The 27,283-nt window shown below is 39.4% G+C and overlaps 1 protein-coding gene and 1 pseudogene across 6 annotated transcripts in view; one reads left to right on the top strand and one right to left on the bottom strand.

The window, feature by feature from the left end:
* PAAF1 (proteasomal ATPase associated factor 1) overlaps window positions 1–27,283 on the bottom strand; it is a 37,012-nt gene that overhangs the window by 9,176 nt on the left and 553 nt on the right. For 3 of the 6 annotated variants that reach the window (XR_004970385.1, XR_004970386.1, XM_036325014.1), the window contains exons 2-10: window positions 25,775–25,815; window positions 22,354–22,457; window positions 17,987–18,076; window positions 12,995–13,093; window positions 11,970–12,120; window positions 9,976–10,170; window positions 7,586–7,677; window positions 5,596–5,711; window positions 4,749–4,831 (exon numbers count right to left, since the gene is read on the bottom strand). Coding sequence is in view for 4 of the 6 variants with exons in the window: in XM_036325014.1 (XP_036180907.1) it covers window positions 4,749–4,831; window positions 5,596–5,711; window positions 7,586–7,677; window positions 9,976–10,170; window positions 11,970–12,120; window positions 12,995–13,093; window positions 17,987–18,076; window positions 22,354–22,457; window positions 25,775–25,815 (971 nt within the window). In the remaining 2 variants the exon portion in view is untranslated. Of the gene's footprint in view, window positions 1–4,748; window positions 4,832–5,595; window positions 5,712–7,585; window positions 7,678–9,975; window positions 10,171–11,969; window positions 12,121–12,994; window positions 13,094–17,986; window positions 18,077–18,172; window positions 18,522–18,917; window positions 19,158–22,353; window positions 22,458–25,774; window positions 25,816–27,283 lie in introns of those variants that run through there. The other 3 variants (XM_036325017.1, XM_036325016.1, XM_036325015.1) reach the window with 3 other exon arrangements.
* Window positions 10,680–11,975, top strand: LOC118664660 (annotated as a pseudogene).

Consider the following 27,283-nt stretch of genomic DNA (forward strand, 5'->3'; position numbering starts at 1 on the left):
CTAGAATGCGAGGCTACAGAGAATCTGAAGGGCAAGTGCCTTCTGCGGGAAGAAGGTTTGTTTTTGATGAGCAATACCTGCCAAGGGCACAGAGCAAGCAACTACAGATTTAGGTATTTGTATGAAAACTTATCCTAAGCAATAACTTTTAACAGGAAAGTTATCTACATAAATGTTTTTCTAAAAAAAAATAATCTATGCCCCACAAATTATTCTTCAATCTATAATCTTGACCATATATATTAGGCAAAGGAAAAAAGTTATACCAAGAAAATAAATGTATATCTAATTTTTAAGCTTTTCCTCAGAAGAGCATAGATAAATGAAACTTGGGGTTTTAAACTGATAATTAAGGTGATTTATTGGTCTTGATATAAAAGTAGTAATACATGCTCATTAAAGAAAACTTTTAAAATAAAGAAACAGAGAAGTAAAAAAGTCACCTATAATCTATCAGAGATAATTACTATTAACTCTTTTGTATAAAAGAATATCTTTTTTAAAAAAATATATTTTTATTGATTTCATAGAGGAAGGGAGAGGAAGAGAGAGATAGAAACATCAGTGATGAGAGGAAATCATTGATTGGCTGCCTCCTGCACGCCCCACACTGGGGATAGAGCCTGCAACCTTGCATGTGCCCTTGGCTGGAATCAAACCTGGGACCCTTCAGTCCTCTGGCCGAGGCTCTATCCACTGAGCCAAACCGGCCAGGGCATAAAAGAATATCTTTTACATAAAGTTTTTTCTGTATTAAGACTATGACTTTGTATAGAACACTCGAAAATAATCAAAAGATAATATTTAAACTTTTCAGAAATCTGAAAAACTGCTTTCCAAAATTATGTTAATAAATTTTAGTTTAATTATTCTGTTCATCAATCTATAAACTCCAACCAGCAACATACAGGAGGACTTTATCCTTCCTTCAATCTCCCCCCACTACACAGCGAGGTGGTTCAGCTGGTTGGGAGTATTGTCTCACCCACCAAAAGGTTGCTGGTTCAGTACCCAGTTGGGGTGAGTAAGGGAGGCAACCAATTGATGTTTCTCTCATCAATGTTTCTAAAACGATCTCTCGCTCATGCTCTCCCTAAAAACAAACAAACAAATAAATCAATCAACATATCCTTGGGTATTAAAAATAACCCCCCCACCAAATCCTTATCTTTTAGAGATACTCATAGAAATACTGACATGAAATAATACGTCTGTGATATGTTTCAAAACATGACACAAGATTGGTCATAAATTGTTAATAGTTGAAGCTGGACAACGGTTCATTATGCTATTCTTCTCTCTACCTCTGTACCTATTTGGCAATTTCCATAATAAAAAGTTTTAAAAGTTATTTAATCTGGCAATTTCAATCTCCTCTCTAGTGAATCAGAGTTCCAAAGTAGCTCAGAGATTATCTATTTCCAACTTCTAAACTAAGTCCAGAATTCCCTCCTCAGCACCTTGCAGGGCAGCCACCAGCCTATGCTTGTCCATCTCCTGGTTAGTGGTGCTCATGACATCACTTCCCACTTCTTTCTTATGAAATAGAATGCTTTTGTTTATATTGAACTGAAATGTGGCTCCTGATAACTTTCTTTCTTTAAAAATAAAAGTTTTTATTGATTTTTTAGAGAGAAAGAGGGAGAGAGAGAAACATCAATGTGAGAGAGATACATTGATGGTGGCCTCCTGCACACACCCCCACCAGGGATCAAACCCACAACCTGGGTATGTGCCCTGACTGGGAATCGAACCGGTGACCTTTCAGTGCATGGCACGATGCTCAACCAACTGAGCCATACCAGCCAGGGCCTGATAACTTTTTTTTATTTGTCTTAATTTTGTCCTCTGAACATAGAGTTATAAATTTATTTATTCCCTTTACTTTTTTTTAATTTTTATTTTTTAAATATATTTTATTGACTTTTTTACAGAGAGGACGGGAGAGAGAGAGTTAGAAACATCGATGAGAGAGAAACATCAATCAGCTGCCTCCTGCACACCCACCACTGAGGATGTGCCCACAACCAAGGTACATGCCCTTGACCAGAATCGAACCTGGGACCCTTGAGTCCGCAGGCTGACGCTCTATCCACCGAGCCAAACCGGCTAGGGCCCTTTACTTGTAGATTAATGACAGAAGTTATACCTTTCTTTCCAGTAGAAAAGAGTTACAAAAGTAGAAGGGGCATGAGTTAGCTCTTTTCCACATGTTACTCTTCACTTCACCCACACTCCCCTTGGCACAGAGTTATTGGTACGTTTTTTAAGTGGCCTGAAGATAGGGCGGGGGAGGGAAGAAGTGCAGAGGACCGGGGTAGCCTACACACTGGTTCTCGGGGATACTAAGCTCTGTGACATCAGAACTGCCACAGAGACGACATCAACTTCTCATGCGCTGCAATGTGACTCTAGGTTTGTTCACAATCCTCCTGTCTTAAGTCTCATTTTAAGCCAGAGTGGGAAACCATCCATAATTTTTGTGAACTTCTCACTGTTATTAGTTCAGCAAGGAAAGGTGATATCTACTACTGAGTTTCTTTTCTCTCCTCTCAAAAAAATCTATGTTTACAATAGGTCTTCTTTTGTACTCAAGTTTCTATGTGCAAATCTTACCTCCTGATAAGCCCAGCTCCAGTCCCATTTCCTCTAGGAAGCTTCTAACCAACCTGTCAATCTCTTGTAACACTAATTCCTGTAACTTTAACATATCTTGCCCGATAGCACAATTCTACTTTGTGTGGGTGTGTGCCCTGTCACTGGATCACGATGACAAGGAACACTTTTTAGGAGGGCTTACAGGGCAAGGGGCAGTAACAGGAGAAAGAAGCAACTATCATTCATAGACTGTTTGCTTAATGCTGAGCACTTTACATATTTTATCTCTGAGGAGAGTGAGACAGAAAAGTGAAATGATTTACCAAAGGTCATCGAACTATTAGATTAAGTCATATATTATTGCCATTTTTATAAGTAAAAAATTATTATATATTAGGAAAGTCATATATGGCTAAATCTCATAGTAAGTGATGGAGTGATGATTTAAACTCATTGATTAGATTGTCAGTTTGGGTCCAAAATCTATGATTTTACTATATCATGTTGCCCAATAAAATATGAACTAAGTAGGAGGTCAGGTCTAGAAGCTATGGGTTCCAATAATTAACAGCTGAAACCATGAGACCTGTCAGTCCTTGAGGAAGCACAGAGGAGAAAGGGGAAAAGGACAACGACTAAACTCGGGAAATATCTCTGGTTTAGGGATGGCAACAATAGTAGGAATAACAAAAGGATTCAATTTCAACAAACAACTTGAAAACATAAAGTGTGCCATGAATCATGCTAGGCATATAAGCTACTGAAACCTGAGAAAGGATCATAACTGAAGAAAGAGAATAATCAGGAAATTAATTAGTATCACCAAAGTCAAAGGAGCTAAGTTTTTTTTTTTTGTATTTAATTCTTTATTGTTTAAAGTATTACATAAGTCTCCTTTTCCCCCCATTGACCTCTCCCCGCTGCCCCCACCCCCCAGCACATGCCCTCACCCCCCTCCCCCCATACACATCCAAAGGAGCTAAGTTTTAAGGAGGGACTAACAGTAATAAAATTTCTTACTACTCAGAGTCATGAAAATATGTACTCACTCATTCAACAAATATTTGCTATAGTTCTTCAGTGCAAGAGCTGGGGTTACAGAGATGAAGAGATATAGTACTCGTCCTCACGGAAACTTAGGGACAAGACAGTCTATACCTTTAAAGGCCACTGGATCTAGCAAGAAGCTAATCATTGGGGGCTACAAGAGGGGAATTTGAGCAGAAAGATGAGGCCAGGATAGAGATCTCAAGGGAAGAGTGTGGCATGGCAGCAGCAGATAAAAGAAAAAGGATCACAAGAGTGGTAGCAGCAGCATCAGAGAAGCTGTCACAAGCTATGCCAGCTGCTCTCTTATTAAGGCTCCATAAAGAGTACTGTTGCGTCACTAAACTGATGCCAAGACAGGGAGGAAGAAAGAAAGACTGAGAGAGAGCAAGTGCAGAGAGCTATAACACTGGGTCTGCAGATTCCTGACTACTCTGCTATGGTGTGGAAATCCTGAAGGAGAAGGGCTAAGGAAACGAGGCACATTGTGACAGGAAGGAAGGGTACCCATATATATTTGAGAGATGGCCACGAACACCTAGGACTGTTGGCTACCTACTCACCTATTTCCCGCTCTTCTCCTGATTGGCAAAAGCCAGATTCCTTCCAGTAACAGGAGAGGAGCCTGACTAGCCCAAGGGTATTATGGTAACTGTACTCTCCTTGCTGGTGACTGCGTTTGGCATGGGCATGTGTTATAGTCTGGACAATAAGGTTTACCTGCTGGGCTGTTCCTGATAATTTACTAACTGTGAGCTCCTTTAGGGCAGACTGTCACGGATTCATTATTGAATCCTCAGTGTTTCACAATAAAGGACAAACATTTACTCTACCAGTGTTTACTGAGCACCAACTACATGGTGGGCACGAAGTGAAATGCTGGAGATGATACCATGAATAGCACAGTCACTACTGTCAAGGAGCGTGGACTGGAGGGGGACATAGACAATTACAATGCAGGGTGAGAAACACTATGTGATAAGCACAATATGCCAAACAATTGTGGAGGACCATGCCCCTAGCACAGCCACAGACCAGACCCTTAAACCTCTGTGTAACTGAGTTGCATGGAACCATCTCTCCTCATTGGCCCTTGGACCCACCTTGGCTAGCAATGAATCCATCTCTGAATCTCAGCAGGGATAGAACTGGTGCTCCTGATCTGTGGATGACTTGTACTGGAGCCCTAGGATTCACAGTAAAAGGGGCAATTTTAGTTTTTTTCTTCAAAAGCAATGCCTGATTATATAGTACTAACCACATAATAGCAAAAAGGACATAAATAGAGATTAAATATTCATATGGCTTCTTTCCTGCAAGATAATTAAATGGTAGATCAAGACAACCCATTCTAAAATACTGTGGAGTGAACCTAAATCTGCACAAGGCCTGGTGCCCACAGAAGCTATTCAATAAATATCAGTTGAACAAAGGAAGGAAATAGAGAGAGGAAGAAGTTGTAGACATGGTAAATCCTGGGACAGAGAGGTTTTCTCTGGATAGCTTTAGGATCAGAATAAGGCCTGTTTGAGATAGGTTATGATAAAAGCTAAATAAAGAACCAGAGCTGGCTTATTTCAAACTGAAAAATGATCAATTTTAGGCCAACCCAGATCTAATACATAAAGAAAATTACTGAGCTCCTTAAAATTAAGTTTTAAACAATAATTTTAAAGTAAAATATTAGTTCATTATTTAACCTTAATTTCCAAAGCAATCACCACAATAGGACATTCATGACAGTATGAATCAAACCACCTTTTAATGATTCCAAGAATGATAAGGACTCTAGTAAGAACAATCAGACAATTCACACTAGAAAACCTTTATAAATGGAAAAATATATCCTTGATTCAATAATAGCCTATATGCTATGCTAAACCAATGTTAAAGCCAAAAAAATTTCCACTCTGTAGAAGGTCTACATCATGCAAAGGAATGGTGACTCACCTTGGACTCCTCACATCCAGCTGATAAATGTTTCCATCCTGTGTCCCAGCCAACAGCAAGAAGCCAGAGAGAAAAGTACAGCAGTTGAAGGCATCTGAGCCAATAAAGAGGAATACCTGGGAAAAGTAGGAGACAAAAATGCTGTTAAAGCTTAATTTGTTTCCAGGAATAAACAGGAACCAAAAAAATAAAAATTTTACTATTTTTAGAGATATTTTCTTTCTTCCCCCTTTAAACATTCTTTTATTTTTTTTTAAAGAATAAAATTTTCCCCTTTATTCATTTATTTTTATTTTTTAATCCTCACCGAGGATATTTTTCCATTAATTTTTAGAGAGAGTGGAAGAGAGAGGAAAGACAGAGAGAACTATGGATGTGAGTGAAGCACATCGATTAGTTGCCTTCTGCATGGGCTTGGGCCCAGGTCAGGGAAGAGTCTGCAACCGATGTACATGCCTTTGACTGGACTCGAACCCTGGACCCTTCGGTCCACAGGCTGACACTGTATCCACTGAGCCAAACCGGCCAGGGCTCTTTAAGCATTCTTGGTCTCAACCATGCCCTCACCAACAACTGAGAAAGAAGCACTTCCAGAATTTCGGGAACCTGAGGCTGGCTGAGGACTTCAGCAGTTTATATAATACCCCAGTCTGAGGCAGCAATTGTCAAACTACTACCCCTCAACACATTGACTCATAGAATCCTCAACACCAAAAATCCTTCTTTTCATTACAACCTTTGAGAAATACTTGCAATGCACACATTTAAGATTTGCTTCATGTCACTTATAACCACATTTTGAAGGGAGATAATTTGTAGGAAAAAACCCAACCTTAAATAAAGTGGCAACTTAAAGAATCACAATTCTCCCTATGTACTTGGGAAAAGAAATTATCAGATTTTTATTATTCCTTACTGTTAGCTGATATTGATAATTTCTCCCTTGAATGTTCTAAAAAGGAAAGACACAAAGCAAAACAAAACAAAACAAAAATCTTTGATTTCCCTTTGGAAGTAAAAGCCAGCATGGAAATTCAGAGTGCAAAGGCAGTATGATGATAAGTAGTGATGTTCCTGGAACAACTTTGAAAATGGAAACATCACCAATAAAATGAACTAATGAGATAAAATGAAAATACCCAGCTTATGGCCAAACCAAATCATTAAAATTATCTGGTGATGGGAGTTAAAATTTGAAAAACCTAATCACAGGGAACTCAGAGTTTAATTAAGAACACAGTATGCTCAGCAAAACTTCAAAGTTAAATTCAACTGCCCTGACTGGTTTGGCTCAGTGGATAGAGCGTCGGCCTGTGGACTGAAAGGTCCCAGGTTCGATTCCAGTCAAGGGCATGTATCTTGGTTGTGGGCACATTCCCAGGAGGGGGTTGTGCAGGAGGCAGCTGATGGATGTTTCTCTCTCATCGATGTTTCTAACTCTCTATCCCTCTCCCTTCCTCTCTGTAAAAAAATCAATAAAATATATTTTAAAAAAACAACAAACAAAAAAGTTAAATTCAACTAATTCTTCTATAAAAGATATTCCGATCATTATCTGATCTAGAGCCCTGAGTGTGTGAGTTCTTTACTCAGAATTTCTTCATGCTACCTTAGAGGTGGAAAGGAATCTATACAATCATTTTCTGTACAGCACGTGAAAGCCCAGAGGCAAAGTGACTTGCGGTAGAGTGTTTAACCCTCATCACATAACCCTATGAGATAAGTCCTACCAGGCCCAGTGTAGTGATGAGGAGACTGAGGGTCAGACAGGTTAAGTAACCTGTGTGATGTCATAGCCGTAAGTGGAAGAGCTGGAATTTCAATGTTGCTCTATTCTAAATCCCATGCTATCAATCACTACAATGGACTGCCTCTCACTCATGCAGCTTCCTCAAAAGGTGAACACAGTGTGATTGTAGAAATGTTTCTAAAACAGCCTTCCAAGAATCAGAGTGGCCCGGAGTTCGAAGAACTTAGAGGAACCACTTGCCGGCTGCCTGCTCTGTAGTCCCAAGCACTGAAGCTTCTTATCTTCCCGGGCCAACAGCAGCATTTTCGATTCTGTTCCAACCTCCCGTTCACCTGCATGACAGATGAGCTATGTCAATAACTGGTTGATCAGCTGGCAGTACCCAGAAAGCAAGACACTGATGGCTGTTTACTGAATTACTCTGTTAGTGATTCACTCTTAATTTTTTTTAAAATATATTTTATTGATTTTTTACAGAGAGGAAGGGAGAGGGATAGTTACAAACATCCATGAGAGAGAGAAACATCGATCAGCTGCCTCCTGCACACCCTCTACTGGGGATGTGCCCACAACCAAGGTACATGCCCTTGACCGGAATCGAATCTGGGACCTTTCAGTCCACAGGCTGACGCTCTATCCACTGAGCCAAACCGGTTACGGCTCACTCATTAATTTTTAAAAATATATTTTTTATTAAATTTTAAAGTGAGAAAGGGAGGGAGGGAGGAAGGGATGGGGGGGGAGGGAGGGAGGGAGGGAGAGAGAGAGAGAGAGAGAGAGAGAGAGAGAGAGAGAGAGAGAGAGAGAGAGAGAAACATTGATTGGTTGCTGCGTGTGTGCTTCCTATCGGAGATCGAGCCTACAACCCAGGCATGTACCCTGATCGGGACTCAAACTGGCAACCTTTTGGTGCACTGGACGACAACGCCCAACTAACTGAGCCACACTGGGGTCAGACAGTGTATGGGTTTGTGATAAACCATGGTAAAGGGTTAAGATTTTAATATATGTGTAAAAGGAGGCCACTGTAGAAGAGTAGGGACAAAGAACAGTGGCATGACTTGATTTATGTTTTTTAAATGACCACAATGGTTGCTGTGATGGGAATGGATTCTAGAATAGTAAAGGGTGTCCCAAAATTTATGCAAGAAGTAATTTTGATAGAAAAGCCTCCATGGCTTTTCTGGCACATACGCACTCTTTTGTTGAAATTTTCCATGACCGTTTTGCAAAAATGTGGCTGAATTTCGACGAGGCTCATTTTCATCTTGATGGCTTGGTTAATCGACAAAATTGTTGCATTTGGGGTTCAGAAAATCCACGAGTGATTGTTGAGAAACAAATGCATCCACAACGTGTCACTGTTTGGTGCGGATTTTGGGCTGGAGGCATCATCGGACCATTCTTCTTTGAAAATGCGGCTGCTCAGGCAATCACTAAAGAGTGCATATGTGCCAGCAAAGCCGTGGAGGCCATTTACCCGATATGCTATTCCATACATAGCCCTATGCTGTATACTTTATGAATCAATAAAAAATTTACAATTTTTAATTATAAACCTGTGTTTTCTATCAAAATTACTTCTTGCGTGAATTTTGGGACACCCTTTACAAGCAATAGATGATGATAGATTGCACCAGGATACTGGTAGGAGGGAGAATGGGAGGGAGAGAGCAAGGTGGAAAAATCAGAAACACTGTGAAGGTAGAGAAGACTTTGCTGATGTAGGACATGAGGAAAGGCAGGGGTGAACTATGAATGAATCCTAGGCTTTGGGCCTGAGCAATGGCAAGATGGGGAAAAACAGATTGGGGGATGGCGGTAGGAATAAAACACTCCGTGTCAGACAAGGTAAGTTTGAGCTATTAGACATCTAAACAGAGTCTAAAACACAGGTGAGAGGTCTATACTTTAGATATACTTTTGGAAATCACCAGCTTAAATACAATACTTAAAGCCATTGATCACCCAGGGAGAAACTGTAGTTAGAGCTGAGGGCCCTCCAATACTTAAAGGTAGAATAAAGGAGATTTATAAAAGTAGAATTAGCAGCCAGTGAGATAGGAAGAAAAGCAGTATAGTGTGGTATCACAGAAGCCAAGACAGAAAAGTTTCCTGAGAAGAGGGGCTGGGATTGAACTCTGTAGAAAATTCAGGAAGAAAAGCACAGAGAAGTAACACTGGATTAGGCAATGTGAAGTCCCTGGTGATCCTGCCCTAGCTCCCATCCTCCCATCCTTCCTATTCTTGTCTGTCTACCTGGAATCCATCCTTCAAGATTCAAGTCAACTCCTTTTGTGACACCTTTCACATCAACACTAACCCAATACAGTGTCTTCTTCCAAGAATCACTAAGTTATTTCAGGCAAAAATTTATTGTTCTTTGTTTTATAGGCATTCATCTAATCTGATATTAAATTGTAATTACTCAAATGCAATAACTATGACACATAGTTCTTTTGTAGATTTTAAGGCAACAGAAACAGAATAGGTTTGCAATAATATTAATCTTATGGTGAAACAGAAATACCAGCTACAGAGCAGAAAAGGACAAGGAAGAAAAGGAGAAATTAAGGCAAATACTGATGGGCCTAAGGAAATAAATAGCTCATAGGTCATTATCAACTTACTGGGCATCTGCTCAGGGCAGCCGAGGTTGATGGAGTTGTCAGCAGCACCCACAGCCACTCCATTGATGGAAGAACCACAGTCTGCAATGACTCCCAGGCAGGCTGAGCGCCCACAATCCCAAAGTCGTGCTGTTCCATCTCGAGAACCAGATACCACATTCCTCCCCCGATCAACAATGGCTGTATCTAGGATACCTGGCAAGAGGGAAAAAAAAGATCCTGAGGTAGAGTAAGTAGTAAAGGAACTTCAAGGGCAGAGAAGACAGATCTGCATAAATGACTCCACTCCTTCACAAACATACTGGATAGATACTACATGCTGGGCACGGTCAAGTGCTAGAAAAAACAAATAAATAGAACAGAGTCCCTGCTTCCCAACGGTTCAAAGACTGGCTGTGAGAGACAGACATGGAAAAGCTTTGGCCCTAACCGGTTTGGCTCAGTGGATAGAGTGTCGGCCTGCAGACTGAAGGGTCCCAGGTTCGATTCCGGTCAAGGGCATGTACCTTGGTTGCGGGCACATCCCCAGTAGGAGGTGTGCAGGAGGAAGCTGATCGATGTTTCTCTCTCATTGATGTTTGTAACTCTATCCCTCTCCCCTCCTCTCTGTAAAAAATAAATAAAATATATTTTTTTAAAAAATTAAGTACAAATCTTAGAGAGTTCCATTTGAAAAATCACTTTTTTAAAAAGATCCTGGTGGTTCCATTGAGAACTCATTGAAAGGGCTAGTCTCCCCATCTTAAAAGGAAGGATGTGACTTCTGGTCCAGCCAAGATGGAGTAACCCCATTCCTCCCAGGTTCTTCCTCTCACAACTACAAGAACTTGGAATAACAACACACAAGCCTAGGAAGACTGAAGGATGGAAAGAAGAAGGCAGACCATCTAGGGACCTCAGGACTTGAGCAATGAGCTCCCTGGACTTCCTTATTGCTTCCCACCTACGCTGGACAGGACTCTGCAGAAGTCTGCAACATGCAACTGGTTCAAAAACCAGACACAGGACCATCTTTCCTTCCCTCTGGCAGCGGCAGCCATGAAGGTTGAGCTGTGCAGCTCCAGTGGGTACAACATCTACCCCGGACATGGGAGATGCTATGCCAGGACCGACAGGAAAGGTTTCCAGTTTCTTAATGCAAAATGGGAGTTGGCGTTGCTTTCCAAGAGGAATCCTTGACAGATAAACTGGACTGTCCTCTACTAAAGAAAGCACAAAAAGGGACAGGCGGAAGAAATTCAAAAGAAAAGAACCCGCCGTGCAGTCAAAGTCCAGAGGGCCATCACTGGTGCATTTCTGCTGATATAATAGCCAAGAGGAACCAGAAACCTGAAGTTAGGAAAATTCAAGGAGAACAAGCTATCAGGGCTGCCAAGGAAGCAAAAAAGGCTAAACAAGTATCTAAAAAGATAGCACTGGCTGCTGACAAGGCTCCCACAAAGGCAGCACCTGAGCAGAAGATGGTGAAGCCTGTGAAGGTTTCTCTCCCCGTGTTGGTGGAAAAGCTCCCCGTGTTGGTGGAAAATGCTAAGTTGGCAGATGAGGTTTTTAAATAAAGACCTGACTATAAGTAAAAATAATAATAATAAAATAAATAAATAAAAATAAAAAACCATGCAGTTTTCAAAAAACAAATAAATTCCCCAAAAAAGTCTGTTGCCCCTCACAAAAGACTGGGAAAGGGGTGGCCTTCAGAACAGAAAATCTTTTGGCCATACCCACCCCACTCAAACAGTAAGAGGACAACTGCTACCGCCCCCTCACCCACGGTTTCAGTGGGGCTGAATAGGGAACGACAGCTCTCCACCCAAGGAAGCGGAAGGCAGCACTCCAGTTTCCCCAGGGACACTGACAGGCCCAGCTAGGCACTGTCAGCAGGGTTCAGAGGTGAACTGAATTGAATCTCTACCCTCACCTGACACAGCAACAGGTGGAAAGAGGTAGAATGAGATCGTGACAAATAGCACTCCACTTTCTCCAATCACCCTTCATACCTCCTTTGTGACCTTTGAAGGTTGCCACGCAGCTAGCATCTTCAGCTGACCAGATCTTCAGCTGGGCATCCATTCCCCCACTCAGAACCACAAGGCCTGATGGGAAAAACCTGCAACAATTCACATCAAACACATGTCCTTCCAATACTCTCTGGAAAAACAAAAGAAAATTCCAGGCTAGTTCTCTTGTCCATCCCTTGATGTTCTCTTACCTCCCATATCCTCGGTCCCTTAAATGAAATATGTACATGCTATACACGCATGCTGGTTTTAAAACGAAGGAGGTTCAAATAATCTCTTTAGCTCATTTGTCTTCCAGGTAGTGTTCTAAGAGCTAGGCTCTTTTTCCGGCTTGGGCTACAGATGTGGATTTGAACTCCATGGCTCTCACAGCCACCCTAAGTCTAGCTCTATATATAAGAAGTTGAGGAGGGCCCTAACCAGTTTGGCTCAGTGGATAGAGCATCAGCCTGGGCACTAAAGGGTCCCAGGTTTGATTGCGGCTCAGGGCACAAGCCTGGGTTGCAGACTCAATCCCCCCACATTAGGGGACGTGCAGGAGGCAGCCAATCAATGATCCTCTTTCATCATTGATGTTTCTCTCTCTCTCTCTCTCTCTCTCTCTCTCTCTCTCTCTCTCTCTCTCTCTCTCTCTCCCCCCCTTCCTCTCTGAAATCAATAAAAAAAAAGAAAAAGAAGCAGCAGCAGCAGCTGAGGAGATTGGGGGCTATGGAATTAATTAATGTAACAGCCTAGTTACTCTATCTTAGAAACCATCACTGAAGGCAGGGACCACACACTTAGCCATTCACTGGCCTGGCTCCTCCACTGTTCCAGCCCCAGTTTGTTCTGGCAAATCACCTCGCTTGAGGATGGTTTTCAATTTAAAAAGGGAACAAAGATCCACTGACGTGTAGTGGTACTATATTTATAGATAGAGACACTCTTCTTTCCCTGACCCAGTCTAAAGTTTCTTAGACCACCCTTCATGCATAAGACCATGAAAGTGTATCCAAAGTCTTTACTCTGAGTTCTCCATTGGAAGCCTGCCAGATTTTCATGCTCCCATCAGCACTAGAAGACACACCAAGGCCTCCTCCACTGGAAATGTCCAGGCATGTTATCTGTTCAAAAGACAAAACAACCAGTGTTACTAATAATAAAATGCTCCTCTTCCCTTGAAGTATATATATATATATTTTTAAATATATTTTATTGATTTTTACAGAGAGGAAGGGAGAGGGATAGAGAGTTAGAAACATCGATGAGAGAGAAACATCAATTAGCTGCCTCCTACACACTCCCCACAGGGGATGTGCCCGCAACCAAGGTACATGCCCTTGACCGGAATCGAACCTGGGACCCTTGAGTCCGCAGGCCGACGCTCTATCCGCTGAGCTAAACCAGTTAGGGCCCCTTGAAGTATATTATAAATATCCCGTTTCACACTCCTCCAAGACTTATCTCAACACAAAAGACATGTGTTTCATGGAAAGGATGACTTATCACCAATCTCTCTACAAGGGTAAAGCCAACACCTTTTATTTATTGAAACAAAAGAGGCCGGCTGGGAGAGGTCAATGGGGGAAAAAGAGGACATATGTAATACTTTCAACAATAAAAATTTAAAAAAAGGTAATGAAGTAAAAATAAGATTGTTAGTTTATACGCTAATCCAATATGATTAGTGTCCTTTTAAAAAGAGGAAATTAGGACACAAACACACAGAGTGAAGACCATGTGAAGACACAAGCAGAAGATGGCTATCTACAAGCCAAGGAGAGAGACCTCAGAAAAACCAACTTTGTTAAAACCTTGATATTGAACATTAGCCTCAGAATTGAGAGAAAATAAATTTCTGTTAAGCCAAAAAAACAACAAAAAAACCAACCAAACAAATAGAAAAACACACACAAAAAGATCCTATATAATAAAGAGCTAATATGCTAATTAGACCAGATGGCAGAACTACCTTCCAAACAACCTTCTGGAACGACCAGTGGAGGGGGGGGGGGGGGAGGGTGTGTGTGTGGCCACAAAGGCCGAGGCAGCTGGGACTGTGAAGGCCTACTCTTGCACGAATTTCGTGCTTCGGGCCTCTAGTATTCTTATAATCATCTACAGTCTCCTGTTTCAGCTACAGAGTTTTCCTTATCCCCATATCATTTTCCATCATTTCCATCTTTTGCTATTTTATTTTAAAATTAGTTTATTTCTCCTAATTCTTAGGAACCTACTTACACAAAAGACTGTCTTCCAAGATGCTCCAAAAGGATTCAAGGAAAAACAAAGCGAATTGTTTTCAATTTACTACTTCACATATCCTCTGTAAAATCCTCTGTGTGTGTGTGTGTGTGTGTGTGTGTGCGCGCGCGTGTGTTTCAGAATAAGAGAATCCCAGACTTACTTAAGTGGTTTCAATATGAGCAATCACTTCATGAATAAGCCATGATCAGAATGCCAAGTCTCCTTCATATACAATCATAAATACATATCTTTTTATTTAATAACACCCAGTTGCAAATATTTCAGAACTGTAAGACTGAGACATATTCCCAGCAACAATGATTCCCATATGACCTAAATTATTAAGGAAAAAGTAGGAACTTTTGCAGTAATTATCCAACCTTCCATTTGACAGTTAAGCCATAATGAATAGGGTTAGCAAGAACTAAAGGGCTATGTCAACTCTAATATTTTCTAAGACTTTTTCTTCTTCATATTGGTTTCTCAGAATAAAAGAATTGTTAACTTAATTGTGGAACATTTAATTTTAGAAATTATGACAACTAACATTTATATCACATTTTATCATTTATAAAACACTTTCAAATACATTACATAGAGTCAGGATAGAAACCTAGGTCAGAGTCTAAACCTAAAGATCTATTTCTTAGTCAAAACAAAAGAACAGATAGGTCAATGGGACAATGCTAAATACTGGATAAAGATGACAATTCAAGCCAGTGAGATAAAGGATGAATTACTTTATAGTGCTGTGACATGCTAATCGTTTCAAAAAGAATTAAGTTAGATCTCTACTTCAAACCAAATAACAAAATAAAGTTTAAAATGTAAAAAATAAAACATAAAAATTAAAAAAACCCCACTGTATTTACATTTTTTTAAAAAATATATTTTATTGATTTTTTACAGAGAGGAAGGGAGAGGGATAGAGAGTTAGAAACATCGATGAGAGAGAAACATCGATCAGCTGCTTCCTGCACATCTCCTACTGGGGATGTGCCCGCAATCCAGGTACATGCCCTTGACCGGAATCGAACCCGGGACCCTTCAGTCCGCAGGCCGACGCTCTATCCACTGAGCCAAACCGGTTTCGGCTACATTTTTAATTAACAAACACTTATATTATGCTTACTATGCTCCAGACACAATTCTAACTGCTTCAATCCTCATAAAAACCCTAAAGATAAATATTATTTTTACCCCCATATTATAGCAGCTTGTGGCACATGGAGTTAAGTATGTGGCCTAAGGTTACACAGTTAGTAAGTGGCAGAATCTTGGGAGTCAAATCAATGAATCTGTCTCTAGAGTCAATGTTCTCATCCATCATATTATGCAACTAAAGTAACTTTATATATATAATCATGTACTACCCTAAGCAAGACTCCAAAGGCAGTTACCATAAAGGAATAAATTGATAGGTTTTATTCTCTAGAAATATTAAATATCTCTATGTCAAAAGACAACAATAAACAATAAGCTAGAAAAATGATCTACAAAATATATAGCAAAGGATCAATACCCTTAATATAAAAGCGTTTACCAATAAAGAAATTCACACTTAAAGAAATGGGCAAATGATATGAAGAGTGACCAATAAATATATGAAAAAGTAGTCAATCCATGATTAATCAAAGGAATGCAAATTAAAATAACAATGAAATACCATCTCTCAAATAGGTAAAACTTAAAAATTTGAATACACAATATTGAGAGTATGTTAAGTCTGATATAAAAGCATTACAGTAAGAGCCTTTTTAGTCAATGAATAGAGCCCAGTGATAGGTCAGTTAATAAAAAATTTCAGTTAAAGTAGGGAAAATAATGAAAATCGATGAATAAATACCTACATTTTATTTGAACTCAAATATATAAATGTACATTAAAATTCACTAATCTTTTCATTAGTCCATTGATTACAAGGAAGCTTCACCTTGACTTTCTTTTAATAAACTATAATCCAAGGCATAATTTAGTTTCCAGTTTTTCTGAAGTAAGGTAAATCTTTGTTCACTCTTACAAAGCAATCTATGAACAAAAATTCAACTAGTGTTTAAAAAAAAATCTTTTCCCTAACATTTTGCATTTACCTTGCTCACACATACTATAATAGCAGTTAAAAACAAAACAAATAAAACGCTTCTTTACCAAGTCTTTACAAACCAATCAATTTAGTTTTCAGACATAACCATTCTCTTCCTTTTCACACTCATATGTCATCAGTTTAACATATTTAATTAATTAACATAATTTCAAAAACAATGTAACTGGCAGTGCAACTGACCTTTGGTAAGCAACTCAACTTACCCAGTAGTGTCAGAGTAGGCAGACCTCAAAGAGCTTATAAACTAAGAATATGCTGTGCCCACAAGTCAGTATGTTTTACAGAGTGCATGTAGAGCAGAGGTTGAATGAGTAGATCAGTTAAACTGAGGTCAGTCAGAACATACCAAAAGCCTTATAATTTGCATTCCCTGTGACTCAGCAACTCCACTTTTACAAAGTAAACTAATTTCTTCCTATCTTTGTGAAGAAAGGGTTAGCTATATCATCAAAATAGGAATGGATGAACTCAAAATATCTGAATGTCTGGTAATGTAAGATTGGAAAAACAAATTATATTAAAATCAGACAGTGGAATACTATGCAGCTCTTAAAAGAATACATAGAAAGATGGCATAGGCCCTAGCCAATTTGGCTCAGTGGATAGAGTGTCGGCACATGGACTGAAGGGTCCTGGGTTCGATTTTGGTCAAGGGTACATGCCTGGGTTGTTGGCTCGATCCCAGTGGGGGGTGTGCAGGAGGCAGCTGATCACTGATTTTCTCTCATCATTGATATTTCTATCTCTCCTTCTCCCTTTCTCTCAGAAATCAATAAAAATATATTTTAAAAAAAGAAAGAAAAATGGCATAAGATGATGTACATAATATATTATTAAAGAATAAAAAGCAAGTTATAAAATAGTAGGTACTGTAAAACCTATTTTGGTGAAATATTTAAAGAAAAAAGATTGAGAGGAACAAGTAAAATAATGATAAAGCTTAGCATGATGCTGGCACATAGTAAACAATAAATGTTAGCTATTATTATCATGATTTTTCTTAATAAAGGCTAAGTAACAAAAGTTCACAGTGGTTATTTTTAGGGTATAGAAAAAATGAGTGATTCACTTTGTTTTCTAGTTCTTAAATTTTCATCCCTAAATATATATTTGTTTTTGCAATAAGGGGAAAAAATAGCTATTTTAAAAATCTACCTATCACACAATAAGAAGTGGAAGGCTTTAATATAACCAGTTTATCTACATATTTCTCACTTCTGCTTTCAAAAGCCCATGGTAGTAGAAAGGGCTTTATCACAAAGATATTTGAAAATTATTCCTCAATAAGTTATAGTCAGAATTTTGAGAAAATGTCTCTGTCCTGTAATCAAAGGGACAAAAATATGAGCAGCGGCAAATTATGCAAACATCTGTTACAACCACCATTATCCAAAACCCAGTAGGTAGCTCTGCTAAAACATGTATAAGAAAATTTCATTTCAAAATTCCTTTCTCTAAGATTATCAGTGAGTGGATTTGTACCTATATTCTATGTGGTCCCAAGTACCAGTTTTGTCTAACATTATCATACTTCATGAGCTGTTACCTTATAATCAAAGAAGTGAACCACATTAATTATGAGTGTTTATAGCACTGTAAACAAAAAGATAAAAAGAAAAATTAATTAATGATATTACATTTTTCCTCATTTTATCAAAATACTTACACTCTTTGCATGAATTCTGGAAAAAGTAGTGTATGGTGTCAAAAACTTCGAAGATGCATTTTCCTTTGGACATGAAATATGAATGCTTTTCTAAACAGAGAGGAAAAGATGAAATACATCAGTAAAGCTACTCCAATGAAATTAAAGCCTCGTAAAGAAAACATTAGGACAACAGGAAATTCTCACCTTTTAAGTGTGTCCTCTCTAATCCTCCTTCCCCAGCCCACAAAACTATCACTCCCTAATAGAGTAGTAGTCCTTTCACTGCAGGGGCTGCAATGTAATTGGTACCACTGAGATGCCATTATCTTTTTATGTTAAGACAAATCAACAATAAAATACAGCTGACAAACATGAGAACATTACTTTTTAGAAGACAATTTAATACCAGCACTCTTAATTAGCAGTGGGGCAAGGAACAGGATCAAGAGATGTGAGGAAACAGCATCAGCCCTGAAGTCTAGACTAAAGGACTAGTCTAAAAGTAAACTTGCTGCCTATAAGAACGCTTAGGAAAAAATGTAGACTACTACCATCTACAGTTACCAGAGAAAACTGGTCAAGTAAATCATGGTACACTCTTCCAATGTGTAGGGCCTGGTCAGGCTTGCAGCGCCCATTCCCACATAGGACTTACACTGGCTGTACATGTTTATAGACTGGTCATCATCACATCCATAGCAGTATTATGACTCCCCATGTTTTGCCTGGTCATTATCACATATCTTTCAGCTACTCTAGCAAGATAACACTAGTGACAGAGTAAGAAATTATACCTCGAACCAGATGTTAGATTCAGGTGACATGATTTGCCAAAGGCAGCCCTTGTAACCATTGTAAGTAAGCATGTTGGTATTCCAAGGTAGTATGTGTAGAGGGATAAAAGGCTTAGCAAAACCTTCCTCAAGGATTTGGTAAGACAGTTCCTTACTCTAAGCAGCAGGATACCAACACCATCGTCTCAGGGCACAGCTCCTATATACAGCTGAGGAGTTGCACTCTCCAAATGGCCCCAAACCTATTATCTCTTCCACAGAAGTACTTCAAAGTTTCTGAAAATTCTGCTGGACAATGAAAATGTCTTCAATAATCAAGATTTTTAGAACTTCTTTATAAGGCTGATCTATGTACAACAAGCACAGTCCTCACAGTTCATTAGAAAGAACAGTTTCAAAGTCATAATATTGTTATCATTGAAAATCAATATGCTCTTATTAAAAGTCTTCTACGCCTTTAAAAACACAATTAGAATATCTCTACAAACAGTACTTCCTTAGCCAGCATATCTATGCCTGGCTGCCTGCAGGCCTTTCATTAAATGAGTTTTTGCTTCTAACCGCGTGACAAAGCCCACACGCTGCCAGAGTGCTGACCTGGATTTGGAATTGTCTCCTGTACCCAAAACTAAAGCGTCAGCTAAACTCTCCTCGATAAATACTCACACCAAGCAAGGATGCAGGGGCTCTGAAAGCTTAGTGTTCAGGCCTTTGTAAGTATTGGTTTGTTCTCAGAAGAGTTCATTTCCTTGGGCTAATTACGTGAAAGAATTCAAGAATCAGTGGTTTTCTCCTGCTTATCAATCCTGCAAATCAACCTTTAACCCATAAACATACTATGAAGGAAGATAAATGTTGAACTACCTTCCATTGTCAGCAGTAGAGAGTCATGCTGTTAATGAAAATATTTTAAAGAAAAGCTGCAGGACATACAGAATATCAAAACATACAGAATTTAGGGGTGAGGGGATAGGAGGGGGGAGTGTGAGTATTCCACACTAAGGTAAAATTCAAAGTCAAACTTTTTACCTTCTGGGGTTAGGTTTTTAAGCATACTAACAGGACTGTTTTAAAGAAAAATGTAGCAACATCAAGTAGCAAAGTGACTCATGGAAGTTAGGAAACAAATGAATGTTCAACCATAAGCACTTACTGTCTGACCCAACAGGTACACAGCAGAAATTAACAATGATGTTGGAAGATAAGAATTGTATCAGGGCCTGAGTATGAAGGGAAGAAAGGAAGTCAGCACCCTAGGCTATGGGTGGATACCTGTGAAATACCTGGGAAAAATGTAGGCTTGCAAGGTGGTATTATACTTTTAGTTAGACTGACTTTGGGTTTCAATTCTGACATGCAGTCTAACTAGCTTTGATTATTAGGGGTTAATGAGTCTCTTTATCTACAAAATGGACATTGAAAATGCTAATCCCAAATGCTGTTATTCTGATAAACAACAACAACTCAATTTTTGTAATATTCTAGTTATCATTCATATACAGTCTCACTCCCCACTAATCAGCCTATGAGGTAGAATAGTATCTGGGTTTTTTTGTTGTTGTTTTAAAATACATTTTTATTGATTTCAGAGAGGAAGGGCGAGGGAGAGATAGAACCATCAATGATGAGAGATAATCATTGATCAGCTGCCTCCTGCATGCTCCACACTGGGGATCGAGCCTGAAACCTGGGCATGTGTCCTTAACAGAATTGAACCCGGGACTCTTCAGTCTACAGGCTGACGCTCTACCTACTGAGCCAAACCAGCTAGGGCTTATCTCCGTTTTATAGATGAGATGAGAAAACTGAGGCTCAGGGAACTAAGTTATTTGTCCAAAATAATATTTTTCTTTTTTAAAAATTTGAATTTATTGGTGTGACACTGATTAATAAAATTATATAGGTTCCAGGTGTATAATTCTATATAGTACACTATTTGTATATTACACTGCGTGTTCACCACCCGAAATCAAGTCTTCTTCTATCATCATTTATGCCCCTTTACCCTGTTCTACACCCTTCTGGTAATCACCTTACTGTTGTTTGTCTATGAGCTTGTCCAAAAACATATTGCTAGTAAGTGTCAGAGTTAATTATGAGTTGGACTCATCTTTTAACACTTTCTACAATTCCATAGCTGCCTATAAAAAAAATAAGATATATAATAACATGTAGCCTATCACCCTGCAGAAGGTAATGAATGAACATTTGCTAAACATCTTATGTAAAAAAAACAATGGTTTTCTATTCTTGTCAGAATACCAGAAATGTTTTACAACTAGAGAAGTTTAATTACATAAAATAAAAAGAAAAAAGAGTTTTTACCCATCTCACCAGAGCATACTGACTGCAGCCAACAGAATGAGTAAAGAAAGTCAGGTCAGGGGTTCTCAAAGACCAATGAGAAAAACTATTAAGTATTTGTGAAGGCCTAGGTCTTCATCAAGCCTAGCAAGACATATTATATTGCTCTGCCATACAATAAGGTAGATACTAGCCATATAAGGTTATTAAACACTTAAGATGTGGCCAATACTACAATGAGGAACTGAATTTTTAATTTTTATTTAAAGTTTAATTTAAAAATTAATAGTTGATTCAGTTATCAGAAAACTTTTTAAGTATGTGAATCTATGTTTTCAACTGTAAATCTTTAAAACCTAAACACGTCATCAAGTATTTCCAATAAAAAAATTAGAGTCTATGCCTAGTTGGTGTGGCTCAATGGTTGACTGTCGACCTATGACCTATGAACCAGTTGCAGGAGGCAGCTGATCAATGATTCTATGCCATCATTGACGTTTCTATCTCTCTCTCCCTCTACCTTCTTCTCTGAAATCAATAAAAATATATTAAAAAAAATAATTTCATTAATTACAGATAGAAATAATGTTTTAGATATATTGGGCTAAACAAAGCCAAAACAAAACAAAAAACACACATAAAACAGAAGATATTCATACATATATATATTTTTTCAACCACAACCCAAAGGGAATCTTTATGGAATATAAATTAAGAATATTGGCCCTGGCCGGATAACTCAGTTGGTGAGAGCATCATCCCAATATGCCAAGTTTTGCTGGTTTGATCCCCAGTTAGGGCACATACAAGAAGCAACCAGTACATGCATAAATAAGTGGAACAACAAATCGATGTTTCTCTCTTTCCCTCCCTCTCTCTCTCTAATATAAATAAATAAATAAAAATTAAAAAAATTTGAGGATACTGAACTTCTGGAAAATATTTGCAATATGCATGATAGATGAAAGTTAAATAAAATATATTATTAAAATTAATTTCACTTGTTTCTTTTAGGCTACTAGAAAATTTAAAATTATGTATGTAGCTCACATTATTTATCTATAGAAAAGCACTGATACAAGGGAAGAGGAAGCTTGACTACATCTAAATGTATATGTAACTACAAAAAAAACCTTTGATATTCAAAGGCAGTAAAAACTGTGACTGTTGTACAAATGACATGGGGATGACACTGATACACAGATAACAGTATAAATATTTAAAGTAGATGTATAGGTACTACCGTATATATGAACATGGTGCCATCTAGAAGACATAAAAACCTACCTTGCTTATTTCATTCACAATAAATCCTTCTGAAGCTGTAATCTCTGGGATACCATCAAGGCCCATTCCTTGACAAGTTAGGCTGCCATACAAAGTTGGTTTTCCTATATAGCACAAAAGAAGAATGCCTCAAAAAATAGTAAGAATTTAACATTTTTCTCCTTGAAGACCCAATTCAAGCAACTATACAGTAGGATATTGGGTAATAAAAGAAAAACAGGTACTGGTGTTAAAAATGAGGCGAAGTGGAAAGAATACTTGCTTAAGTGAAGCTAATTTGGGAGAAATATACTCAAGGGCTAAAAACTAGAGACAAAGATTTTGAGATACAATGTACTATTTGTAGAGAAAGCTACCAATGTGATCTAAACTTAAGTTTTACTGGCTGTGAAATGGCATTCTTCCAGGATGAAAGGTGAAGATCAACATAAATGTATGTGTTTATCCACAGTATATACATATAATACATAGTAAAGAGTTAAGCTTCATTAATCTGGAAAATGTACTTAAGTAGAACACTGCTTTTGCAGTGATATGGGCTAAACAAGATATAATCCTACACAAACATATGTAGATGGTAGAATGAAGTTAAAAACTTTCTTTTCTAATTCCTTTCTGCACCATATATATAGATGTATACTAGAGGCCTGGTGCATGAAGTTTGTGCATGGGTAAGGTCCCTAGGCCTGGCTGGTGATCAGGGCCGATCGGGGTCTTCCAGCTGCCAACTGGGGCCTTCCTTCCCCCAGGGGCCTTCCCCCAGCTGCAGCCTTCCTTTATTCTGCACCACCCGCTGGTGGTCAGCACACGTCATAGCGAGCGGTCGAACTCCCGAGGGGACAATTTGCATATTAGCCTTGTATTATATAGGATATATATGTATATGTATATATACACTTCTATAACAGCCCATAATACCCTGTTTTACATTTCTGACCTCCTAGACTGTGAAGTCCTAGAGTTCAGAAAGTAGCAGGTTGCTATAAATTATTCAGCAAATAACTATTGGTACAAAACTAAAATTCTAGGAAAGTAAGAGGAAAGTAAAAACCATCCTGGATTCAGAGTGGGGGGCTTCCTAGAGAGGGTGAGTCTTTGAAAGAAAGATAGGACTAGGCAGGAGATAAGGGAAAGGAATCTCCAAGTCAGGGAGGGGGCATGTCAACAACAAAAGAAAGAACAAGGAGAAAGGAGTAATCAATTAATATACTAGTTTGGGAGAACCAAGATGGCGGCATAGGTTAACGCCGGAGTGTGCTGCCTTGAACAACTACTTCAAAAGTGAAACTAAAAAACGGAAAGGACATCACCCAGAACCACAGGAACGCTGGCTGAGTGGAAGTCCTACAACTAGGAGGAAAGAGAAATGCATACGGACACTCAGAGGAGGCGCAGTGCTGCAGTCAAATTCTGAGGTGCGGAGTGCGAGGAGCGGGCTGGCGGCGGAGGGCGCGGTAGGCGTTTTCAATCGGGAGGGAGTTTCAGACTCTGAGCTCCAGATCCCGGCGAGTCTTTAGGGACCAGACTCAAACGGGAGAAGCGGGACTGTCTGGCTTCGGTCAGAGCGAGTGCAGCTTTCTCTCCGAGCTTTGCAGCGGGTGCTGGGACTCAGAGAGGCAGAGCCCCTGGGGACAGGACTGAGAGCCGCCATAACTGCTCTCTCCAGCCCACCCTGTTGATCCTGTGCGACCCGCCCCGCCCAAGCCCTGCACAGAGGCATTTGCCGGATAGCCTCAGGCAAACGCCAGATTAGCACCTCCCTAGAGGACAGAAGTTCTCTCACTGCAGACACAGCTGATTCTCATAGCCACTTGGCCTGGAGGTCAAACCCTCCCTGGTATTAGCTACAACAATCAAGGTTTAACTATAAGACTGCGCACAAAGACCACTAGGGGGTGCACCAAGGAAGCATAACAAAATGCGGAGACAAAGAAACAGGACAAAATTGTCAATGGAAGATATAGAGTTCAGAACCACACTTTTAAGGTCTCTCAAGAACTGTTTAGAAGCCGCCGATAAACTTAATGAGATCTACAAGAAAACTAATGAGACCCTCGATGTTATATTGGGGAACCAACTAGAAATTAAGCATACACGGACTGAAATAACGAATATTATACAGACTCCCGACAGCAGACCAGAGGAGCGCAAGAATCAAGTCAATGATTTGAAATGCGAGGAAGCAAAAAACACCCAACTGGAAAAGCAAAATGAAAAAAGAAGCCAAAAATGTGAGGATAGTGTAAGGAGCCTCTGGGACAGCTTCAAGCGTACCAATATCAGAATTATAGGGGTGCCAGAAGATGAGAGAGAGCAAGATATTGAAAACCTATTTGAAGAAATAATGACAGAAAACTTCCCCCACCTGGTGAAAGAAATGCACTTACAGGTCCAAGAAGCTCGGAGAACCCCAAACAAAAGGAATCCAAAGAGGACCACACCAAGACACATCATAATTAAAATGCCAAGAGCAAAAGATAAAGAGAGAATCTTAAAAACAGCAAGAGAAAGAAACTCAGTTACCTACAAGGGAATACCCATACGACTGTCAGCGGATTTCTCAACAGAAACTTTGCAGGCCAGAAGGGAGTGGCAAGAAATATTCAAAGTGATGAATGCCAAGAACCTACAACCAAGATTACTCTATCCAGCAAAGCTATCATTCAGAATTGAAGGTCAGATAAAGAGCTTCACAGATAAGGAAAAGCTAAAGGAGTTCATCACCACCAAACCAGGATTATATGAAATGCTGAAAAGTATCCTTTAAGAAGAGGAAGAGGAAGAAAAAGGTAAAGATACAAATTATGAACAACAAATATGCATCTATCAACAAGTGAATCTAAGAATCAAGTGAAAAAATAATCTGATGAACAGAATGAACTGGTGATTATAATAGAATCAGGGACATAGAAAGGGAATGGACTGACCATTCTTGGGGGGGAAAGGGGTGTGGGAGATGCGGGAAGAGACTGGACAAAAATCGTGCACCTATGGATGAGGACAGTGGGTGGGGAGTGAGGGCGGAGGGTGGGGCGGGAACTGGGAGGAGGGGAGTTATGGGGGGAAAAAAGAGGAACAAATGTAATAATCTGAACAATAAAGATTTTATTAAAAAAAAAAAATATACTAGTTTGGTTACAACCGTCATGGAAAAGGTAGCTGAAGGATGTTAATAGAGGAACTCACAATCTAGGGTAGAATTTTGGACTAGAGAACATCTGGTGAAGAAGATTTTGGTAAGGAAGTGGCATGAAATGCTAGTTCAGAAGTATGCCGCAAAAATAGGATTGAGGAATTCTGTTTTATGTCCCATTCCATGAGTACTGTGCAAGGACTCTCGGCCAGGAGAAAGTAGGAAGCTTTCTTCGGGGCTAGCTTTCTCCTCCTCTAAAGGGAATGCGTACAGATTTAAGGATATTACCTGGGGGGTGACAGCTCAGCCAGGCCTCCCCTTCATCCTTCCTATGAAGAAAGACAAAGCCCCATTAGGCTCACTCAACACTGAAAAGGATGCCACTGATGCTAGGGGAAAAAGATAACATAATTTCCAGTTTGGCCATAGTACACAGGCATGGTCTAGTCCAGTGATGGCGAACCTATGACACGCGTGTCAGAGCTGACACACGAACTCATTTTTTTGGCTGATTTTTCTTTGTTAAATGGCATTTAAATATATAAAATAAATATCAAAAATATAAATCTTTGTTTTACTATGGTTGCAAATATCAAAAAATTTCTATATGTGACACGGCACCAGAGTTAAGTTAGGGTTTTTCAAAATGCTGACACGCCGAGCTCAAAAGGTTCGCCATCACTGATCTAGTCTAACACCCCATCCAGGCATAGATTATTCTAGGACAAACTTTGTTTACTTGTTGAAGAAATATTTGTGGATTAAGTGTCTAATGCATATAATGGAGTTTACTATTCATTAATAGCTGCATAGCTTTGAAACATAAAGAATATATTACACTTCGATCATTGGGGGCTTACTGTAAGCTAGGCCCTGTGCAAGGCACTTTGCATATAGCATTAGTAATCTTCACAATTTAACAAGATATCTTTTATTATCTCCATGTTAAAGATTAAAAATAACAACAACTGAAGCTCAGAGAGATGTGACCTGCCCAAGGTCACCTACCTATGAAGCAGGAACTGAAATCTGACTAGTATAGAAGGTCTGTGTTCTACCACCTTACAGACTTTTTTCATGTTTTAGAATGCACCTCCCCAATCATTCAAATCAATACAGTGGGGCCTTGACTTAGGAGTTTAATTTGTTCCGAGACGGAGCTCCTAACTCAAATTACTCATATGTCAAATCAAAAAGTGAACAAGGCACGTGATGCTGGGCTGATGTTGTGGCGTTCACTGTGTCGTTCGCTGTGCCAACTAGAGGTGGGGTATCTGAAGCTGGCTCGTAACCTGAATTTTAGCTCGCAACTCAAAGCAAAAAATCGGTCGAGACGGCTCTATCTCGAAAAACTCGTTAGTCGGGACACTCGTAAGTCAAGGCCCCACTGTATCTCACCTAGGGTACAGGGAAAGGGCAGAGGCTTTAGGTCGTGCACAATCCTGGGCAAGTTTCTTCCTCTGCTTCCGATCCTGCATTCTCTCATAGGCACCTCGCGGCCCTCAACAAATGCTAGTGTTCTTCCTTTATTATTTATCACACATTCTATGTTGCAGTAAGTAACGGGTTATTTTATTTTAGCCCACCTAGTAAGGTGTAAGTTTCTTAAATGAGGAATGTTATTCATCTTCACCTCTGTTTCAATGTGAAAAACCTTATTAGGAATCACAGTTGCCATTCATGGCACTGCAGTACTCATCCTGGTGCTAGAGAAATAAATATCTGTTAAAGAAATGAACGGTCTGCTGTGCATTCCCCATTAAACTGTCAGCTCGAGGGCAGGAGCCACCCCTTCAG

The sequence above is a fragment of the Myotis myotis genome, unplaced genomic scaffold (genome assembly GCF_014108235.1).
Source record: "Myotis myotis isolate mMyoMyo1 unplaced genomic scaffold, mMyoMyo1.p scaffold_m19_p_10, whole genome shotgun sequence".
In the NCBI taxonomy this organism is placed as follows: domain Eukaryota; kingdom Metazoa; phylum Chordata; class Mammalia; order Chiroptera; family Vespertilionidae; genus Myotis; species Myotis myotis.